The 20904-nt window shown below is 37.1% G+C and overlaps 1 protein-coding gene across 1 annotated transcript in view; it reads right to left on the bottom strand.

Moving 5' to 3' along the window:
* The window catches only part of TOX (thymocyte selection-associated high mobility group box), a 229457-nt gene that overhangs the window by 44020 nt on the left and 164533 nt on the right, over positions 1-20904 (bottom strand). The window contains exon 4 of the mRNA XM_009892768.1: positions 715-993. Coding sequence (XP_009891070.1) covers positions 715-993 — 279 coding nt within the window. The remainder of the gene's footprint in view (positions 1-714; positions 994-20904) is intronic.

Below are 20904 nucleotides of genomic sequence, written 5' to 3'. Positions count from 1 at the left end.
TGTTTTTGAAAAAAAGAAAGAATTTTGTGTTTATTTTTTTTTTTTTGTGGGGGGGGGGGGTCAGCATTTTGGGAGGTTTGGGAGGTTTTGCATGCAAAACTTGCTGTAAAAATTGACATTCATCCTCTAAAGAAATTCATTATGTAAATGACTATTATTATCTCACACCTGTACTAACGCTAAAATGAAGCTTAAATATGTCATGATGGAGTGTTGGCACCTCCCAAAGTATAAATGCATAATGGACCTTCAAGATTTTTGAGGTAAGATTTTTAAAGTTTGTAGAGGATCTTTCTGTTCTGGTTGCTATGATGTTCTGTTTACTCATCCTGTGACCAAGTAGCAAAGACTAGCATATTGTACAGACTGTTCATACTTTTTATAGCAGTAACTTGATCTTTAACTGGGAACAAACACCCCTTCTATGCAAGTGAGAAAACTCAACCTTTATATTAAAGTCCTAAAGGAATGGCTGTCCTTTGAGTGTTTTACAGGATTCCAGTTTGCTCTTGCGAAGAAGAATGATGTCATTTACTTAAGCTGCCTAAAGAATTGACTGGAAACTATAAGTTCTGTATTCATAACCCTTTATTCCCTTCAGTCAACCACCAACAATGTATAAAGTATCATCTTAATAACTGTGGCCATACGATTCATTTAGCAGGTCCTAAAAATATCCACCATTTACCAAGTAATCCTAGCGTCTAAGCCTACCTTAGAGCTATCTTCTCCTTCATCTTCATGGACTGAACTGGATGGTGAAGGAGTTGCAGATTTGCTTCCAGGTGGAGAGGGCGAGTTGTGAGGAACATTGTTTCCGCCCATATTCAAACCAAGCTGTGCACTGAGCTGGGACTGGTTAATAGTAGTCAGCTGCCCGTGCTGCATCATTCCTGGCTGCCTAATATCTGCAGGCTGAACCCTTGGCCTCATGGTTGCCATCTGAGGATGGGAACTATACTGGGCTCCTTCTGTACTCCGTAAATCTTGCATCTATAAGAGGAAAAAAACTGTATTAAGCATATCACTAACAAAGTGCTCTGTTTCTTTAGAGACCTCTGTGGGCCTGATTGGCTATATAAGGCTTAAAAGAAATGGCAAGTACTTAAATAAACATGTAAATACTGGAAATAAACAGAATAAGGATATGATTGACATTTGCATAACACTGACTGTTATAAACTATTCAGGCTCTAGCCTCAGCCCATGGGAATAGCAAAAAGCAATGAAAGCTTGTTTCTTTATAGGGGGAACAAAAGGGCACTGCTTTCTGTAACTGCATGTAGAGCATTTCAGAAATGCTAACAAACAGGGACAGGTTTGCACGCTGAAGTTCAGACCCAGATCAGAACATGAATATCGTCAACATTCAAGACAATTTCCAGATCCTACTTTTCTTCTTTGGATTTTTGTGGGTTTGAGCTGCGAATTTGGAGTTTTAATATCTAGTATTAGGTCCAAATCTATTTTTCCTGGTGCTGCCCAATGAGATCCTGGAATTTTCAGGATTCAGACGACTGACAAGAGGATGCATTGATAGACTGATTAAATGATTTCTGAGTTGATTTGCTGCTAAGACATATATGAACGGAAAGCTCAGAAGTCGCAGGATTGACAAATGAATCCATTGTGCTATGTGGGTCACCGCTTCTTAGCATTAACGAGACATACTATTTTAATGCAAGCAACAAATTCAGTCTCTGCGAGGATAAGAATTAAAAGCATTGGAGGATGAAACTCCTTTCTTGTCCAGAGGTCAAATGTACCATACACACACAGTACAGCAGATTGCCTGTAACGTCTTTTCAGTATACTCATATGGAAACATGACAAAAGACAAAGAGTACCAGGGAGAAGCTCAGATTTAAGCTAAGGTGTTCTGTGGGTGATTTAAAATTGAAGTGTCAATTCAGAGCTGAAATGAAATAGATATAGTTGTCTTTCTGTGCATCAGACAAACATGCTGTACATATTGAGTGGAATCTGACAGGAACTACCATTGTGTAAGTCCTATTACGATAAGGACATGTGTTAATGGTTCAATATATTATCATAACCACATTTATTCTACTGACAGTCCTTGTTAGACATGTCATCTGAATTGTCTAAAGATCACTCAGATTTTTATTTTTTAAAAAAAACTTTTTATAGCTTATGGCTTCTATAACCTCTCTCTCTCTCATACACACACTCCTGTATATCAGAGCAATCTGCAAGATACTTTTCTACCAGTAACTCACAGAATAAGAAAGATAAACCTGTAACTTCAGCTTTTCTCTTATTGATAGTGTAAAAAATTACAAATTTTAGGGATACACTTTATGAGCTTGGCGATTGATTTTTGTAAAGCTGACTGGTTGGCAGTAAATCAAACTAATAATACCATTAGTTATGGCATACTTACCACTTTACATGTACTTGTGTCTCTGAAAAGTATAAAGTATTTGAAATGGCTTCTGACAATATGACATCAAAATTACACCTGTATTTATATTGCTTTAGATATTAATAGCTTTTAGGAAAAAAGGGTTATCGATACAAACATGTTCAAGTTCATTTAATGACTACTAAAGCACCGGAGGAGAGGAGCAGAGAGAGCGCAGTGTATGAAATCAATCGAAGGCTGAAATTTGAATTCTGGCAGACATTTATATTTTTAAAGATTGCTACTGACTTCTTGCTCCCTTCCCTCCAGTACCAGCTCCCCTCCTTGCCAAACATATTAGCCTTGAAAGCTATCATTATCTCTTCCTCTAGCAGACAACCCGTATCATAACAGTTGTACGCATGAAGCTGTAACTGCTGCTCAGCTGTTTCGCTCCAGATCCAGCTGTTGGGCTGAGCAGCAGCTGGGGAAGAGGGAGCAGAAGCCTGGGCTGCCCTGGGCCCTTTCGGATGGCATGGGGCAAGTGGGCAGGGGATGGAAACCCACCTGGTCCCTCGCATGCTGCGGAGAGGGAGGCAAAAGCCTCCCAAAAGTCATCCTGTCCCCCTGCCCGTGTGGGTGCGTGCCCTTCCCGGGGTGCCCGATGCCCTGGAGGGGTCAAGCTCACGCCGCCCTGCTTGCAAATCCCTTAGGTTTTCCTGGGGCAGCACCACTTGGGACCAGATCAGGGCTGGGAATAAACCCCTCCAGAAAGGCTGGAAAGGCAAGACTGCTTTTTAACAAGAATACGTGTCCTGATGAGTTTTTGAACAATGAAATGGAAAAAAGCACTATTTGAAACTCCTAACAACTCTTATTTTGAATAAATTTGCAAAGTATGTAGCTCAGTGAAAGCAGGGCAAAGGTTGTAATTTTAATTACTTTTTCCCAAGTAAAATATAATACACTTGTTATTCAAATGATCTCTCCTTTATTAAAATTTCTTTATATGATCTTCAAATATTATCAGATAGATACTGCAGAACATTCTGTGTTTGTCATCTTTAAACAAAATATATTTTTGAAGTCTGTATTTACTTTTAGCTCCAGTGCTGAATATACACTGTATTTTCAGATAACATGACACTGACTGGATAGTACTGGGCATATCCCTATACAAAACATGTGTGTATATATATATTTGCAAGAGAAGCCTTCACTAGTGAAATTCTGAGGTCTGCAAATGAGGTGTTGCATTAGAAAAAAAATGGTATTTTTCTTTTTGTAGGGATTCAGCTTATCTTCTCAATTTTGAAATCGGATGAATACCAAGCTACTCTTACAAAACCAGGAGTAAGCAGTATGGAGACAGCTTGTTTGACAGTACAGGTTCCCTTCTAGATGCTAAGCCAGAAACCCTTGCCTAAGGGCCCTGCCTGCAGAGAACGTGGTAGTGAAGTCCATCGCAGAGAGCTGTGGCTCTCAGCAAGGAGGATCCCCGTGACTCTGCATCTGCAGATGAGATGTCTGCTTTGTCTCTCTCTGCCAAGCACCACAGAGCCTGCCTTCCCCAATCCTGCCCCTTCCTAGTGAAAAAGTGAGATTGTCTGAGAAAATGGAAACTGCTCACTGCTTGAGTAAAAACGGGCAGCTGACCACATAACTGTGAAAAGTTATGAGATTACACTGGGGAAAACATGTGATGATGAATCTTCAAGTTCTTAAAGGATCAACAAACCAAGAACTGTCCCATCTTCCCTGTTGGGTACAGAGCAGTGCCACCCATGAAAACCACACACTTGGGTCACAATCACAGAATGGTCAGGGTTGGAAGGAACCTCTGGAGATCATCTAGTCCAACCCCCCCCCGCCAGAGCAGGTTGACCTACAGAAGGTCACTGCTGTCACGTGACAGTACACCCCTGTTTCAAATGCCGTGACGACCTCATCTCTGTAAGAACAGTGGCACTAATCAGACACGCTTTCTGTCAACGTAACATGCAGAGTATGACCAATTTCTTATAAACTACTTCAAAATCAGAAGCTTCCTATTCCTTGTTCCTCCAGATGGGAGTTTTACAAAACCCATCAATGTGTAGCTGTGCTGGAGCCATGTTCAGTATGCAGAAGCAATATTGCGAACATGCTCTTGCCGAATGCAACGCTGAATACAAATCCTGCCGGCTGGCAGAGTGCCAAATGGAAGAACAAAGTTAAAGAGTTCGAGTGTTACAGGGGATAAGGACAGTCTTAAATTGACGCCTTCAATGGTCTCTCTGATGAAGTAATAATGATAATATCTGGTACTTTAATATAATTCTCCATCTGTCAGTTCCAGGATGTTTCAAACTTGTGTTATATTCAGCTTTAGAACATGCCTGGTTTTATTTTGGTTTTACCAACAGGGAAGCTATGATACATTTCTTTTCACGGCTATTTTTTTTTCTTTTTCTGTTTGCATCTCACTTATAAGCAGAAACTGAGCATCCACCCATATAAGGGTTTGACAGCAAGTTAAAAGACATAATAAAAGCTGCTAATTTTGAGGTGTGTACCGATAGCTCTTCTAATAGGCACGTTTAGCGCAAAACCAGAACAGGGTTTGTCTGCCTGAAAACAAACTCCTTATGCCCTGCTCAAAGCTCCTAAGGTAGTAAGAATACAGCTTAAGTGCTTTAAACATCAGACATCCATGGTCCCCATCAGCTTAGAGCAAAAACAAAGCAAAGCATGCAAAGCAGAATACAGTGATATCATCCCTGCGCAGAAACATCTTACTGCAGGACAATGTGAGTACAGTATCCTAATCACAGAATCACAGAAAATAGTGCTAGAAGGGACCTCAAAAGGTTATTTAGTCCAACACTTTATCTCACAGCAGGATTAGCTATACCTAAATCATTTCTGACAGATGTTTGTCTAACCTCTTCATAACCTCCCTAGGCAATTCTTGTGCTTAACTATCCTTACAGTGGAAAGGGCTTTTTTCCGTAATGTCTCACCTAAATCTCTTTGTTGTAATTTAAACTTACTACTTTTTGCTCTGCTCCCAGTGGACATGAGGAATGTTTTTCTCCTTCTTTACAGAAAAGTTGTACACACTAGAAGGCTATTATGAATTTCCTTTCAGTTTTTTCTTCTTTAGACTAAACAACTAAACCTGAAGATTGACAGACTTTTTTCATATGCTGTGTTTTCTACACCTCTGATCATTCTTCCTGCTATCCTCTGGACTATGTCCAATAACCTTCATCTTTCTTGAAATACTGTGCCCCAAAGTCCACAAAATACAGATATTCTTATCTGACACAGCGTTCAGAGAGAATCCTTCATCTCTCACAGGGTATACCATATAGCATTAAAAAATCCCTAATTATCAGTCTTTTTTATACAAGCTAGTTAACCCATGCAAGATGCAAAAATAGTCAAATTGCAGGACTCTTAACTGATGTCCCAGAAGGTGGCTTTAGGAAGCAAATACTTTTTCTCTAAGAAGCATTAGGCAGGCAGTTGCAAAAGGAATGTGCTGTTAGCAAAATAATTCCCATGCTATTTTTTTGTTGTAATTAAGAACCGTGATGCAACATCTCTTTCAAAAGCCATAAAAGACCAAATTGTCCCTCTCTATTTAAATTCATTTATAATAAATGTCATCATCAAATAAAAGAAAAAAGGCAAGTTGCCTGTTAAGGCAACTGAAGTAAATACAACAGGTCTAAGTATATGCCAGAAACACTAGGGATTATAAACTGGAGATGGAAACGTTAAAACATAAGGAGAAATACACAGTGCTTACTCACTGAAGCAAGTGGAGAGCACATACTTCACTACCTCGGGCACATTCATATCAAGGCAGAGCAGGCATTATTTCTATTACCACCATCAGGTTTTACAGTGATTTTTGCTTAGTTCTTTATGAGCTGAGAGCTCTTATGAACATTTCTGATGGACACTGTGGAAGTGGTTGACAGCTTTTTGCTTCCTAAGTGGTCAAGGTAAGTCAGAGAGCAACAATTTTTCATACTGTATGAAGCTATGTGTCAATCAATTAATTCAAACAAAGATTTTGGAGAAAAGCCCAAAGGATCTTAAATGTTATCTATAAAGATACGCACAGTGTGCTTCCTTCTTTACTGTTGTCACCCATCTTAGTCATGATGCAGGCATCACAGACATTTTTTGGTAGGCTGAAGGAGTTTCTGTTATTAGTCATATTCTCATCTATATTCCTGGGACAACTTGTGCCAGTACCTGTGCCATATTAAATCTGAACGTTTGTCTGTTCCCAAGTAATGTTACATTAACATAGAGTACTAGCTCAAATAGTGCCAAACTCCTGAAAAGCCATGAGATTTGCTTAGAAATTTTAGTGGTTTTATTTTAGGTTGGTTTTTTGTTTAGGTGTTTGTCTTCTACCATAAAGCAATACGCATCTGCAAGATGTTTTCCAGCGACACAGAGATGCTCATTAAAAAAGAGAGAAAAACAATTGAATTCCTACATAACCACTTGACTCTCCAAGTCAAGGTTTCAAAAGAGAAGAAAAGCCATTAAGTTGCCAGAGAGGTTTGTGAGAGCTGGCACACAGAGAAAGAATTGTGTTTGGGAGACCATACCCACCATTTATGGTCAAAACAAACAATTGCAAAACCAAAAATTCATAATTTTTTTTAATGATCGAAAATGCAAGCAATAGTCACCGTACAATCAGAGCCAAGTTTAAACTTAAAAGAGCATCTAAAAATAAAGAAGTACCCATTTTATACAGCTTTCCCTCAGTTCATACTGGTATCAAGCAGTAGTAGCTCACGGCTATTCAATACATGTTGCTAGTTAGGATTCTAGATTAATAGCAACTGAATTAAAAGGAAACCATGCAGTTTCATGTGGTTTTTTTCCACCATGGTGATGCTATTCAGTGAGTTAACTTAAAACTCGAGATAACTTGAACATCTTTATTCGTACACCAGAGAAAAATAAAAAGTGACACCAACATTTAGAAGTTTGAAATCTGCCAAGAAGTTACGATTCATTGATTGGAGTGGATAAAACTGGTAACTGGTACTTATGTCCTGTTGTGAATGAAGGCTGATCAAACCCAAAGATCCACATACTATCAGATCTTTGTTTCCATTCAGTTAAAGTAGAAATCATATCTGCAACCAAGTCTTCTTTTAGCCCATACATAAGAGAATGAGTGCTAAAGAAAGATTTGTTATGAGAGCTAAGGTTACTGTAAAATGACCACAGAGAACCATTCAAAACACATTAACAGAAATAACTCAAAGCACCACCTAACGGAGGAAGGGATGCGTGTTTTCATCATCTCATTTTTATAATTCTCTTCTGTATCAACTACCTGCATAATGAAAGACTAAGTTTTAAAGTAAGTGGGCATTTGGGGAATATTTTAGTGTTGTACATGAGTGCATTTTATATACTATGCCCAGTGCATTTTCAGGACAAAATTAAAGGTTCATTCAAGATTTCTGTTGATTAGGAAAACAGTCTTAAAATTAAACAGCAGAAATCCCACATGTAAAAAGAACCCTAAACCAAAAAAACCCCTAACTATTAAATTTACTACTCTAATCTTTCAAAAATCATTCTGTTAAAAGTTAAACCACTTCAGGTTGTTTTATATAGTACTGGTTTTGTAAGTGATCTTAAGCTCCTCTAAAACAATTATATACTCAAAATTTGACTGCAAAATTTTATAGCACAATCACATAATGACAAGAATGCAGTAATATAGAGTTTCTATATTTCTTGGTACACAGTTAATTTGGTGACTATTAACATTCTTTTCTACTTTATGTTTTAATATCCTTTGAGTCACACAGGGCCAAGGTCTCAAAACTAATCATAAAAAACTACCGACTACTATTCACTCTAATATAATAACCCTTTATTTAAAACAACCTCCAATAAATTTCATTATAAGAAGTTATTAAAAGGGTTAAAAACCTATTAAATGTCAAAGAATTTGCCTGACTCAAACTTCTAATAAAGAAACAGAATAGGCTTTCTTTCTGAATTATTTAAATCTTTACTGACTGTGCACTGAACCATGAAATTAGAAAAGTGTTATTAGAAGTGTTCTCTGGTTTTTATAAAAGTTGTAGCATAGAATATATCAAACCACAGTCTTTAACTAGACTAGTTAAAGAAATAGGTTTTTAATCCTGAATACATGGTTTCCACTGATATAAAGGGTCATAATTAAAAGTCTGGCCTGCAAGCTGAAGATAATAAAATTATTATTACAGGAGCATACATGTTCATTTGGTATATTCTGGATGCATGTTTCCATTTTAATTTGGACAAATATCTTCAATTTTGTTTGATCTTGCAAAGTCCACTAATTTGGACCCTCTCAGCAAACAATTAAGCTTTTAATAGTGACTCATTTTAAAGAATTAATGGTGAATAATTTGTGTTATCTTTTTCTCTTTTTTTAAGTGTCTAAAGCTTAACAGCAGGTATAGGTTGACAGCAGACAAATGGAATCTAGGAGGTACAAGTCAAATATTCTCCCACGCATCTCCCGATAACAATATTATCCCTTCACTGCTTTTTTTGCAAATAACAACAGAACCATTTTCTATTTCACCAGTTATTTACATAAGGAAAACAATCATGCATTTCACATTTATTTTAGTGGTGCTGAAGAACTCCTGAATCAGCAGTATATTCACAGGTTCGCTCAAACACACCTGAATCAATAGCCTTTCATCAAAAGAAATGAAGTCAGAAAGACGTTTGAGAGAGACAATATTGTTTCCCCTTCTTTTAGACAATAAAAATACAACCATCCAAGGGATGTGAAATGATTAAATCTAGGAATACAAACTAGATCCTTGGAAATACTGTGAACAGTGTGAAGCTATGCTTGCTGTAGGGCAGGAGGGAAAAGGGGATGCAGGCAACTACTGTCGCCTTTGCAGTGCTTTGCTCCTGTGACTCACCACTAACACCACAGTAACCAGCGTGAGACTGCTCTAACCTTTGTTGGCTTCTGGTCTGTTCTATTCCATTCTACGCTATTCTGTTCCATTCTGTTCTGTTCTGGTTTTGTTTTCTGTGATGTTCACCACAACAGTATCGAGTTATCTTCCTGCAGTGAGTTGGGCAATGTGACTATTATCTGTTGCATGTTGTTCACTCTCTCTTTACAGACAAAGGTACCCTGCCCACAAAGTAAAGGAAGTTGTATTAAATACATTTGTATTAATAAAACAGTCTGAAGAGTCTTTCCTGAATCAGTGTCACCCTCCAGCAGATGATTTGAAAATTTTCCAACAGATTTGCCAAGAGAGGATATGGCCACAAGAGAGCTGTGTGTGTTAAGTACAGCGCAGGAGCAGGGAAGTAGTTGGTGCATAGTTGTGTGTCTCTCAGTGATGTCAGTGAATCTGACACTGAATTTTGTCATACATGTTTAAAATATCTTAATATGTTAATGTTAATATTTAGAAGATTGGGGGACTTTGCCTTTAAGTAAACCAATTTCCAATTCCATTACATATTTCAAAAGAAAGTGCAGCTTGCATAGCATTTAGGAAGTGTTTAATCTGAAATAAATTGGAAATATTAGAACTAGACTGGGATGTTTAAATAAAGGTATTTAAGGATGTTTACATTTAGTAAAGAACAACATGTGACTTGACTACAGTATTTATTATGTTGAGACTGACAACATGTGAATGATTTGTGTATGCTGGTATTTATATGCTTACGGCAACACATATGCAGTCATTTACTAAATTGATAGGTGTGAAAGTCTGTGAGGAAAATGTTGAGACCTTGAATGGCCAAGTAACCCTTTGAATTCTAGTCCATTCAGGCTCTAATATTGTTTTAATGAGCTCTGTTTCAGTAAGGGACAGCTGCCAAAGCAGAAGCTACTAGACCTACATTCATTAATGACAGGTACAACAGAAAAAAATGCTGAAAGGTGAAACAGAAAATGTAAGAGCTGCAACTGCAGATCATTCTTGGTGACTCTATACTGTATACCATATTAGTTCATGCTTTTCCTTAGTTCTCATCTCCTCTTGAAAAAGGTCAACCCTTGATTTCTTATAGCTGCATTATTTCCATGCAGAGCAACAAATTCTGTAGCTTGATAGTGAACTGCCTTTTTCACCCTCTACACCATGTGAAATTAAAAGACAATGAATGGCCTGTTCTTTCTAGTTGGCAAGTTTGGTCAAAAAACCCTATGAAATAGTCAATATTCTAGATAAAGCAAAAAGGTTTTCAAAAGTGACTCATCTGAAATGCACGTCCAGTTAATTTGTGTCCTTCTGTGCCTTCTGTGGTTCCTCTTTTATCTCAATAACTGTTCCATTTGCCTACCCCAATGAAGGTCCTACTGCTCATTGAGTACAATACCCTCTGTGAAAAGCCATGTTCCTCATGTTCAGTGACAGGGGATCTGCCTAAGTGTGGGGGATGTCCATGTGGGAAGAGACAGAAAATTTTTTCTAGTTAGGAAGTCACACTAAACCAGCTGTGGCAACTGACAAATTGGTGCAATATTGTGGTGCCTCTTGACTCCTAACTCTACAGGAAAACTCTGTAGGATCTGAACTGCATCTTATCTCCATCCCAAGAAATGCTAATTCCTTCACAAAGCTGGACTCTGCAGCACATCAGTTGGAACAAGAGATTTTTACTGAAAAAGGCTTTTGCAAGGGAGGAAAAGGTGTCTTTTCAGTCTTGCCGACATGTTTAGGCACTGGACAGAAATACAGGGCAGAAGTATCTCAAATGAAAATCTCTGCCATCCAGAAGGTAGGGAAAGGAAGAAAACCCAAGTCTGCTACGTGCTCTAACCATCTCATTATCCTCATCATTAGGCTTACAAGATTTCCTGCTGTTCCGCACAAACATTTAATGGACCTTGTTTCCATTCCAATGTGATATGAAGCTGGATCTTTGAAACTGGGCAGATCTAGTCTACAATTCTTCCCCTTGGGCACTGTGGAATGTTGGGATGTGGAACATCCTTGAAATTAGTTCCTGGAGCCATAGCATCCTATCTGGGCTTGTGGTTTACAAATGGCATTGTGACTACAACAAAATCTCCTACAAAATTAATCATAAGCAAAGTCTTAACATGAGTAAATTAAGGAAAGGCTGGATTAGGGAGACAACTGGCTCAGTCCTGAAGGCTCGTTGATAGTCATTTCAGTCTCAGGTGGAAACAGCGGCGCTGTGCTAGCTCTTGCATTCCCATACACAACAGTTGTATTAAACCAAACGAATCTTCCTGTAACTCCCTGCCACCCCGGAATTAAACTGTATGGATTTATGACTGCACATTCTCCATCAATCGCCATTGGCATGCGTTTGCTGAAAACTAAAGTCATCTAGGTTTTGGGTGTGCATTTTTTGAATTTCTGGTCTAAGTTCATTTTCCTTGATAAGGAAGATCATACTTTTCCTGGATGATATCAGTAGCCCTGAAAAAAACCACCCATATCCCACATGATTCTACTTTTTATTAAGTACAAAATCATAACAAACCCCATAATTTAGACTAATAGCAATGAGTTGAATGGTTTAAATTACGTTAGTGAAAGGATCTTTTACCAAATCTTCCTGTTGTTATGTTGCAGCCCTGTAAATTCTTAGTGTGAGTGAGAGCACTAATTGAAGTTGAAACAAAAGGTCTGCAAAACGTTTAACTCTGAAGAGATTGTTTTTCATACATGTAATCTTGTTATCAAGTGATAAACTTACTGATATTTGTAACTATATTGTCATAATTTTCCCTGCAATATAAACCTAATGCCATAGTCAAATATTGTGGGTTTTGTAAATGTTAAGCACATGTGTTACTGCTAGGCAAGTGACTTTGTGTAAGTTATGAAAAATATGCTTGGCTCTCAGGGAAAAAGCGATTTAATGATATGCTAATAAGTCCATCATTCTTCTGTATTATATTATTTACAATTTTGTCTCTAAAACCTATTTAACATCTCCAGTGTAATTATCCATCTGCAGCTTGCCAAGTCCAATATTTTAATTCTGAAACAAGAAAAATCTCAATTATTTTATTTTCAAGTATGTAGAAGATGAACAGATATCCAGCAGTCTCAAAAGATTAAAATTAGTAATCTATTTTGCTTATTGTCCATTACATTAGCATGTGACAGAAGACCTTCCTAGGAACCTTCTTTTTGATTTAAGAATATATCTTTATTTTCCTGGTTTGATATTTCTAAATGTTGCATGCCTTCCATAATAAAGCCTGATCAACTTACTAAAACAATTTAAGAGAAAAAAAGAGAAAGCTGTAACTTCTCGAAAAGGAATAGTTTGGGCAATCACAACTTATGATTTCTTTTTAAACTTATTATTCAGTCTACTCTTTTTGATCGTGAAGGCTCTTATTGTCCCATTCATCTTTAGAATAAAGCAGCAACCTTGGTTAGGCTGAGAAAACTTCCTTTTTCCTTTGTCTTACAAACTTCTACTTTCAACATTGCTGAGCAGCAACCAACAGCTGGGAAAGTGAGGTTTTATGACCTTTTATACAGTGATTTCACTCTTTTCCTGTATGTCAGGGAAGCATACAGGAATGTGTGGTATGCATGTGCTGTGATAAAATACTTGGTTTGCATATCCTGACAAAGACGGTAGCAAAACTCAAGCTACTTCACCTTTTTTTTATGGAATCCGCTACAATACAGTAAAGTGTTAAAGTTATATTTAGGGAGGAACCAATTGCTATCTACAATGAAAAAAAAAAAGAAATGAAGACACTTAAAGAACACGAGCTCAGGACATTAAGAAAAATAATTCTTGTAATTCTGAAATACAAGAACTTTCAAGCTATAGAAATGATGTCTTCATGGCGAAGAAAGAGAAGGGTACACAGCAGATTATTGAGAGACCACAAAGTTGGGCTTTAAAGAGATTTTTTTCAAGCTAGAGACATCCATAACCAATTCAGAGGGATGTTGTCTGGAGTGAAGACAACCTTTCAAAGAAACGGCCCTGGTGTTTTCTGAGCATAGCCTCACAAGGTCATCGAAGTGTTGAAATGCTTTAGTCTAGATGAATAGCAGTATCACTTTAAAGAAAACCTGAAGTTTTCTAGGAATTTGGATGAGGGTCTAGTAATACTAATCTATTTCTAACTTCTACTTTGGACTATCTAACCTACTGCTATCTGGATCTGATCGTGATGATAAATAATAATATTCATACAGTACAAAACACAACTGCTTATGTCTCCCAGGTTTGAGGCTGCTGTGAGCACACCAAGCTTGTTCTGAAATCCCCAAACTCTGCTGTTGCCTATATGTCAGCTCTGTTGACAGACAAAGGCCTCGGTTCTAATTTTCAACGTATTAATGGGTCAAATCCAGATTAATGTAATTGAATAAAATGTACCCAAATCTAAAATGGGATCTACGTGCTGAGCTTTTACACTGCCAGAAGGTAACCCTGGGAGCTACCCTGACCAGGCAAGTACTCAGATGCAATGGAACAGAATATTTAACCATCAGAAAGAGTAGAATTCACATAATCGCCAAATGACATGACGGAGGAATATCAAATAACAGAAAGACCTATCCATGCTGTTTTGTCCTGTTCACATGCCACAGGCTGCCTTCAGGTGAGCTCTTCACACGAGCGTACCGTTCAACCAGTGCGTAACTTTACATTGCGTTACCACAGATCTTTAAGTTTCATTAATACTCTAGAACGGGGTCATCCTCTACTAGTAATTGTGAGTGCTGTAACTACAGAAACTCAGCTTATCCTCTCTTACTTCTCTCAGCAAAGCAATCATTTTACTCACTCCAGGAAGAAATTTTAAAATGTAGTTGCTGTGTGTGCAAAAGTGTATCCCTGACTGTTCACATAATTACCGCAATTATGAATGCAATTCAGGTAAATATGCAAGCAAACTACTAGCTAAGCCTCTAACTGGTAATTTATGTGTGCCTTTACCCAATCTGCATGGGCAATTTTCATAATTACCTTCCCAGGTTTAGTGCATAGATCTCAGAACTCAGTTTACATAAAATCTGACTGAATAACTAATGAAGGACTGATGAAGGATGTACAAGCGACTAGTGGAATAAGGAAATTAGAAGCATATGGAAAGAAAATAAACTGAACAAAGTCAACTTCAGCTTATGCATTAGCCTTTGTTTATGTTATATTTTGAAAGAGGAGGATATGAGTAATGCACTAGATAGGTCGAGTTCCTTCAATTATCCTTCCTTCTCCTGTTTTCAATATGCAACGTACCCTTTCTAGTAGTCAAGCACAATGTTTTTCAGACAGACAAGCTACACACGTACAGCGTAATTTACAGTAAGTGAAATTGTCATTTTAAGTGTCTTAACTCTTCATCTGAGAAAAGCAGAGGAGTTTCTCATGAATGTAAAGCCAAAACAGGGCCCCAGTGGTGTTTACAGATAAGCAACTGAATGAGTTTACAAGTGTTCTCTTTTGCTGAAGAATAAAGGAAACATGCTGCATTTGACCGACAGAGGCATTTCAACAAATTATACTTCTGTTGCTACACTTAAAACCATATTAGTAAAAAAATCTTGGCTTGATTGTTTTGTGTTTTAAGAAGACAAGAGAATAAAAGCATTTTCGAAGGCAAAAGAAAAACATACCTAGATACTTCTGTTAACTTTGATCATTAACTACAAAAAAAGACATTGGCATTGCATTTACATTCTAGGTTTCTAAGGAGAACTGCATGAAAATATATAGAAAATATGCATGTGTTGGAGAAAAGGAAGACTCCTCAAGTGCCTTCTATGATACTCCCTGTGAAAATGATATCCCATTATGGAAACCTTAAAATCAAGCCCATGAATTTAACTACTTCTATGCATTTATAAACTTAACTTTAAAGAATTTTAATCCCTACATCTGCAATATTTAGGAAGAAATTATCTAACACTTTTTAAAATTAAATATTTAAATGTAGAGAATGTAGAGATTTATTTTGAAAATTCTGAGCTGCTTTGGCACAGTGCAATGCTCTGGCTGACCTTTATGGTACCTGAAATGGACTGCTTTTATTCTCAAAGTTGAGTAAACATCACCTCCCGTAAGAAGTGTGTTTTTTAAGATAGATTGTTCACATATAGTCATATGCAGAATACTCACTCCCCATGATAACTCCAATTAATCTTCTTACATCATTAAATTTTACTCCTGCCAGCATTGTAGAGTCAACAAAACTCTAGGATAGTAAGTGGGGCTCTATTCTTGCTAAGAAATCATAAATTGAATTCTTAACTGAATTCTAGTTGAATTGCCAAACTCTGCCAACTAATACAATCCCATTCGAGCACAACAGAGAAAAAAGGGCTGACATATAAGATACAAACCAGCAAATACTGCTCATAAATAAGTAACACTTGGTATGTCTTAAAAGTATTTCTGAGATAATTTAGTTTGAAAATTACTGACACATGATAAAGATTGCTCCATATCATACTATATCAGTGGTATTATAATGTTCTGAAAAATAACTGTACTTTGCACTGTTTAAAATAACAGATGCTAAATCTTATGTTTTAATGAAAATATTTTGCATGTAAGTAACTACCACTACTAGTTAGGAAGTACAACAAACAGAAAAAACCCAACATTATGGAAAGAACCAAAGAACTAGTGCCTTCTTCCTTCTTCTACACTGAGACCTAACATCCTCTATCTGTCTCAGTCTGGAGCTTGGCAAGCTGTCCTTGCATCCAAAATGCTTTCGTTAATTTTAGAAAAAGATAACAGAAAACTTGTAACCAATTAATCTTGATATATTTGCATATACAGTTAGTAAAGCGAACACGTTAGAAGTACTTTAGAATGATAAGCACATTATCAATGTGATGCTCAAGTTTTTCACCTTAATTCATTCTGTAATTTCAGGACTAGCAAAAATAAACATGCTGAAAAGGCAAACATGAACACTACAAGGTGTTAAAATTCACTGGATACTTTTTCACTTCTCCAGTTGAAATACAGGTGAGTAGTTGTGGCAACGTAAAACTACAAGCCATGCTTTCCACCTTTATCTCATTTTTTAATTATTTTGCTTTTAAGGTTTTTTTCCCCCAAACCGCATTCCATGCTATTAAATAACATGAATATTATGACAGTATTCTAGGACTGAAATTTTGGAATACGTAGATTAAAATTCTGAATCATCAGAGCATCACTTTATTGCAGAATTATATGGAATTTCTACATTTACTCAGTGGTTGTCAGATCTGATAATCTTTAAAGTCTGACTGGATCACTGAGGCTGGTAACTACTGTGAAAATCTTTACTGATGTTAAAGAAAATGTTCTGTTTTTTCTGACATTTAACAAGACACATCTTTCTGTTACTGCTCTCTAGCAATTCCAAATACTGCAATATTGTAGAAAGTACAACAGGAAATCCTCCCCACCCCGCAGGAACTATCAGAATCTGCAAAAAGATGAATTCGTGTAGACCTGAACGTGAGAATGGTCCTTTAGAGTAGTCTGTGATTTTTTTTTTTAGCACACAGATTTTGCTTCAGCGACAGAAAAAATAGCAATTTTTTCTTTCTTTTGATGTTGATAGGATCCAAACCAGGGCTATACTTTCCCTATATATTTTGAAATACTGATCTTAATGATTTACTTGCATAATGTATGGACATCACATTTTCATAACGATTTTGGTGAAATGCAAAGCACTTACCTCTCCTACAACAAGTAAGAAATGCGTTTCTTAAAGAACGAGAACAAAAAAACTACTTTAAATCTACATTCTATGATTTCAGTTCTTGTAACAACAAAGTTAGAGTGTTTTCCTATGGTAGAGATAAATATGTTCCAGTACTTAATGTAATTAAATTAAGAAGATCATCAATACAAGAGAATATTTTAAAAAGTTATGTATAAAATAATATATGCTCATGGATATATGAAAGTTGATGCAACTGTATCACATTCTAATTGGAAGGAAAAAATAGATGTTTAATAAGTAAAGGAAATCCTGACTTAAATGAAGAACTCAGTATGCATGATATAACTATGCATTTTGAAGCAATAATTTTTTTCTGCTGGAGTACAGTTTTGACGCCACTTACACTAGGAATTACAGTAAAATACAGTAAGGGGAATTAGAGTGCAGCTTTCAATTTCTGTGATAACTCCTGAAAACTATTTAATTTATGTAGCAGATGTTCACTGAAATAAGTGCCATGCTACTTACCTTTCTGAAAACTGCTGAATGAATTAGCTATAGCTAATCGCTGTCCCACTGCTATCTAATTTGTTCCTCCCAAACTACAGGGCAGAGGCTGACCCCAGCGACCTACCCATGTGTCCTTCTGAGGTGTGCATACAGCGCACATGGCTTTGGGTTGTTTTCCAGTGTAGTTCTGAGACGGCAGGTCTAGCTAGTAAACTTGTGAGCGTTTGCAAAGCTTGATCTCATCTGACATGCTTAAGAAGCAAAGCCTTGCTGAACTGCATATGAATCAGGGAGCTAAGCTATACTTTGGCTCCCAAGGCCTCAAAAAGTCAGGATCAGAAACTTATGAACTGCTGTGCTACATCATATCAAGATGATCCCCAAACATAACTCACATTTAAATGTACACATTGATTTCCACTGCTGTTTTGCTTAGCTTTAATATTAGTCTAAAATAGTCTGCAAAATGAGGCCTTGCGTTTTTGACTCCAAGCTGCTGCTGCTGGTGCCCATCTCCAAACTTCTGTTTAGAAGCAAGACTATTCTTACTGTCTTTTAAGTCCAAAGCTGCTTTTCCTGCCTATTTGGAAGATTGTGTTTCGCATCTATTTCACACTAGCACATTAGCAGCACCCTTTAGGTGCCAAAAGTGAAGCCACGTTCTGGTTACCACCGAGCTTCACAGGGAAGTAACCAACTACAGGTAACGGTCCAAATGTATGGTGGGAGAGAAACAGACTTCACATGTCTCCAAAGGTACCATGTCCCCCTCAGGCACCATCGTGCCTGAAGCAGGGAGAGAGGTGAGCGCTCCTGGGGGTGCAATATACCCTCTCCCTGAGACATCCGAGAAAACATTTATGTTGGTTTCAGCCAGACCTCAAGGGACGTGGTAGCGCACATGTGCTGGAGGGTATTCTTGCCTCTTTTCCTCCTGTCACTTTGTGAATCCATACAGTGTTAGTTATAATCGAGCATTAAACAAACAATTCCAAGCAGCTTCCTTTCAGACGGATATATTAACAAAACTGAAAACAAAAGCAAAACCAGTAACAAAGCCCAAGTTTCTACCTCCTTATACAAATTCTTGCAATGACAGTATGGTCTTGCCTGTCTGTTCTTCATCAGTGAATATATGAGCAAAGTGATGAATATGAACAACTAATTTTTTTTTGATAAAATGTTTTTAATTTTAATTTGTGTGTCAACGAATGTGCTTCTGTGGTAACAGAAAATTCTATCATTTGCTTCCAGAGTGGAAAACACTGAGCAGAAGAATCCTTTAAATACAATGTAATGCCTAAGAAGGCCATATTTTGGCTATTTAATTTTGAAATTTAATTTCTTTCTCTAGATCATTACATGGAAGTCTAGAAGTATTCCTCCACTTATTCATATTATATAATAGCATCTTCAAAGACATTTAAAAAAAATCTATTCACGCTTTGAGTTTGCAATGAACATTTGGAAATGGTAATTATAGAACTGTGATAACTAACTTAAAGTTCAAGAAGACATGATTGGCACAATAAATAATTGGTTTGTTTCTACTTAATCTACATTAATGTAAACAATAAATCTTCTCTTAAATAAAGATTGTGTGAATCTTCATTTATCTTTTATGACAAGAGAGCAAAGGTTGTAGCTTAATGAATGGAAAGAAGCAACAAGGTCAGATTTAAAAGCCTCAAAGGTCAAATTTCTGACGTCTCCGAACACTGAAAAAACCCTAACATGGTAATTACTATTTTGGTCAAGTCACTAAGGTCTATTTTTTATTTCAAAGAGAAAGGGAACCCCCTCCACCCCCTCACCCCCAAATTCAGGAATTAAGAACTAGCACTTGGTACAGTCTATAATGTATACTTCCCTGTATTACAGACTCCTTCCATCACAGAGGAAAAATAAAGGATACAGCAATAAGAATTCTATTTGAGACCTCACATGTCTATTAAGTAGCCAGCATATACCCACACCTGGAACGTGTTTAGGTAACAAAGCAACAAGCAGTCTCTCCTAAAACACAGACATTGACTAATTTTGAATTTAAAATGTATACAGGGATTCCGACTCCTATATCACCCCAGCTTTGGTGAACTTACAAGGAGTTCTAAATCTTTGCAGACAACAGGAACATAGGCACTGATAAAAGGTCCAGAAAGCCACATAATTTTATTTTACATATGCATTGATTTTTGCCCAAATGGAAGACCTCTGTCATCTAACAGGGTTATTCATAGATTCAAAGAGTTGATCGGGGTCATTAATAACAATAGTAAACTGATCATCATTCCAATAGGATTTGACAATGGCTTTTTTTCAAAGTGGATACTAATGTATTGATGCCTCTGAAGTTCATTACAGCAGTAATAAATCATTAGCCTCCAGAAAATGATTTATAAGTTGGTTAAAATGCATTAGAATGGACTGTCAAGCTACTCTACTGGGATGATGAGGCTGGTACTAAAGAGGATTTTTTTTCAGGTTCTCTAACCAAAATGGTGATGACTCAAAGTAATCATATCACAAAGACAAAAATAAAACAAATCGCTGTAATAATTTACTTTAATAGCATGTTTCAATCTTCATAAAAGGGTGAGTGAATTTTACTTTGAACTGCTAGATACATTCCTTTTATTCACTGCTGGCAGCAAACTCTTAACCTACAAAGCTCCAGTACTGACCCCAACCATTATATTTGTGTTTACTTTAACCAAAAGAAGTGCACTGTGTGTGTAACTATGGTTACTCTGCGAGGGTGCCTGTGTAATAACAGTTTATTATAATGTATAAGTAGCCTGTCAAGCATGCAGCGCTAAGCCATAAGATTAGTAATGATAATATCACAAGAAGTATATGGGCCACAACTTCATACTCAGAATGTTTATGTTATGCAAATCTGTTACTATATTATATACACCACTGCTAGTACTACTTAAGTAGCTTAACTACAGCTCAGACCCATCGATGTGCAACTACAGAATGTTTTTACTTCTACATATGCTTTTAATTAATACCCATTGCACACAGAACAGTTTATTCATGACATTCAGCAAACTTCCCGTTAAGTCCAACACTCAGTCTCACATGTTCCTCTGCAGCATTGCTGCAGTCGTGCTAAAGGCTCACTATGCAAAACAAGGTGTCTTAACCAGTCCCATCCCTGGCTAATGTGCACAACCTCATTCACAAAGGGGCTCTGCAAGCCTGGCATCTCATGCTCTTTTTTGTTACTGCCTGCTGTGACCATTGCATGGCCACACAGCATGGGAAGTGTACGCGAAGACCTATACCCATGCAGGTCATGGCAGGATCATGG

The sequence above is a fragment of the Charadrius vociferus genome, unplaced genomic scaffold, assembly GCF_000708025.1.
Source record: "Charadrius vociferus isolate BGI_N301 unplaced genomic scaffold, ASM70802v2 scaffold79, whole genome shotgun sequence".
In the NCBI taxonomy this organism is placed as follows: Eukaryota; Metazoa; Chordata; class Aves; order Charadriiformes; family Charadriidae; genus Charadrius; species Charadrius vociferus.
The sequence above is the reverse complement of the archived record's forward strand: the minus strand, read 5'-3'. Positions and strand labels throughout refer to the sequence as shown.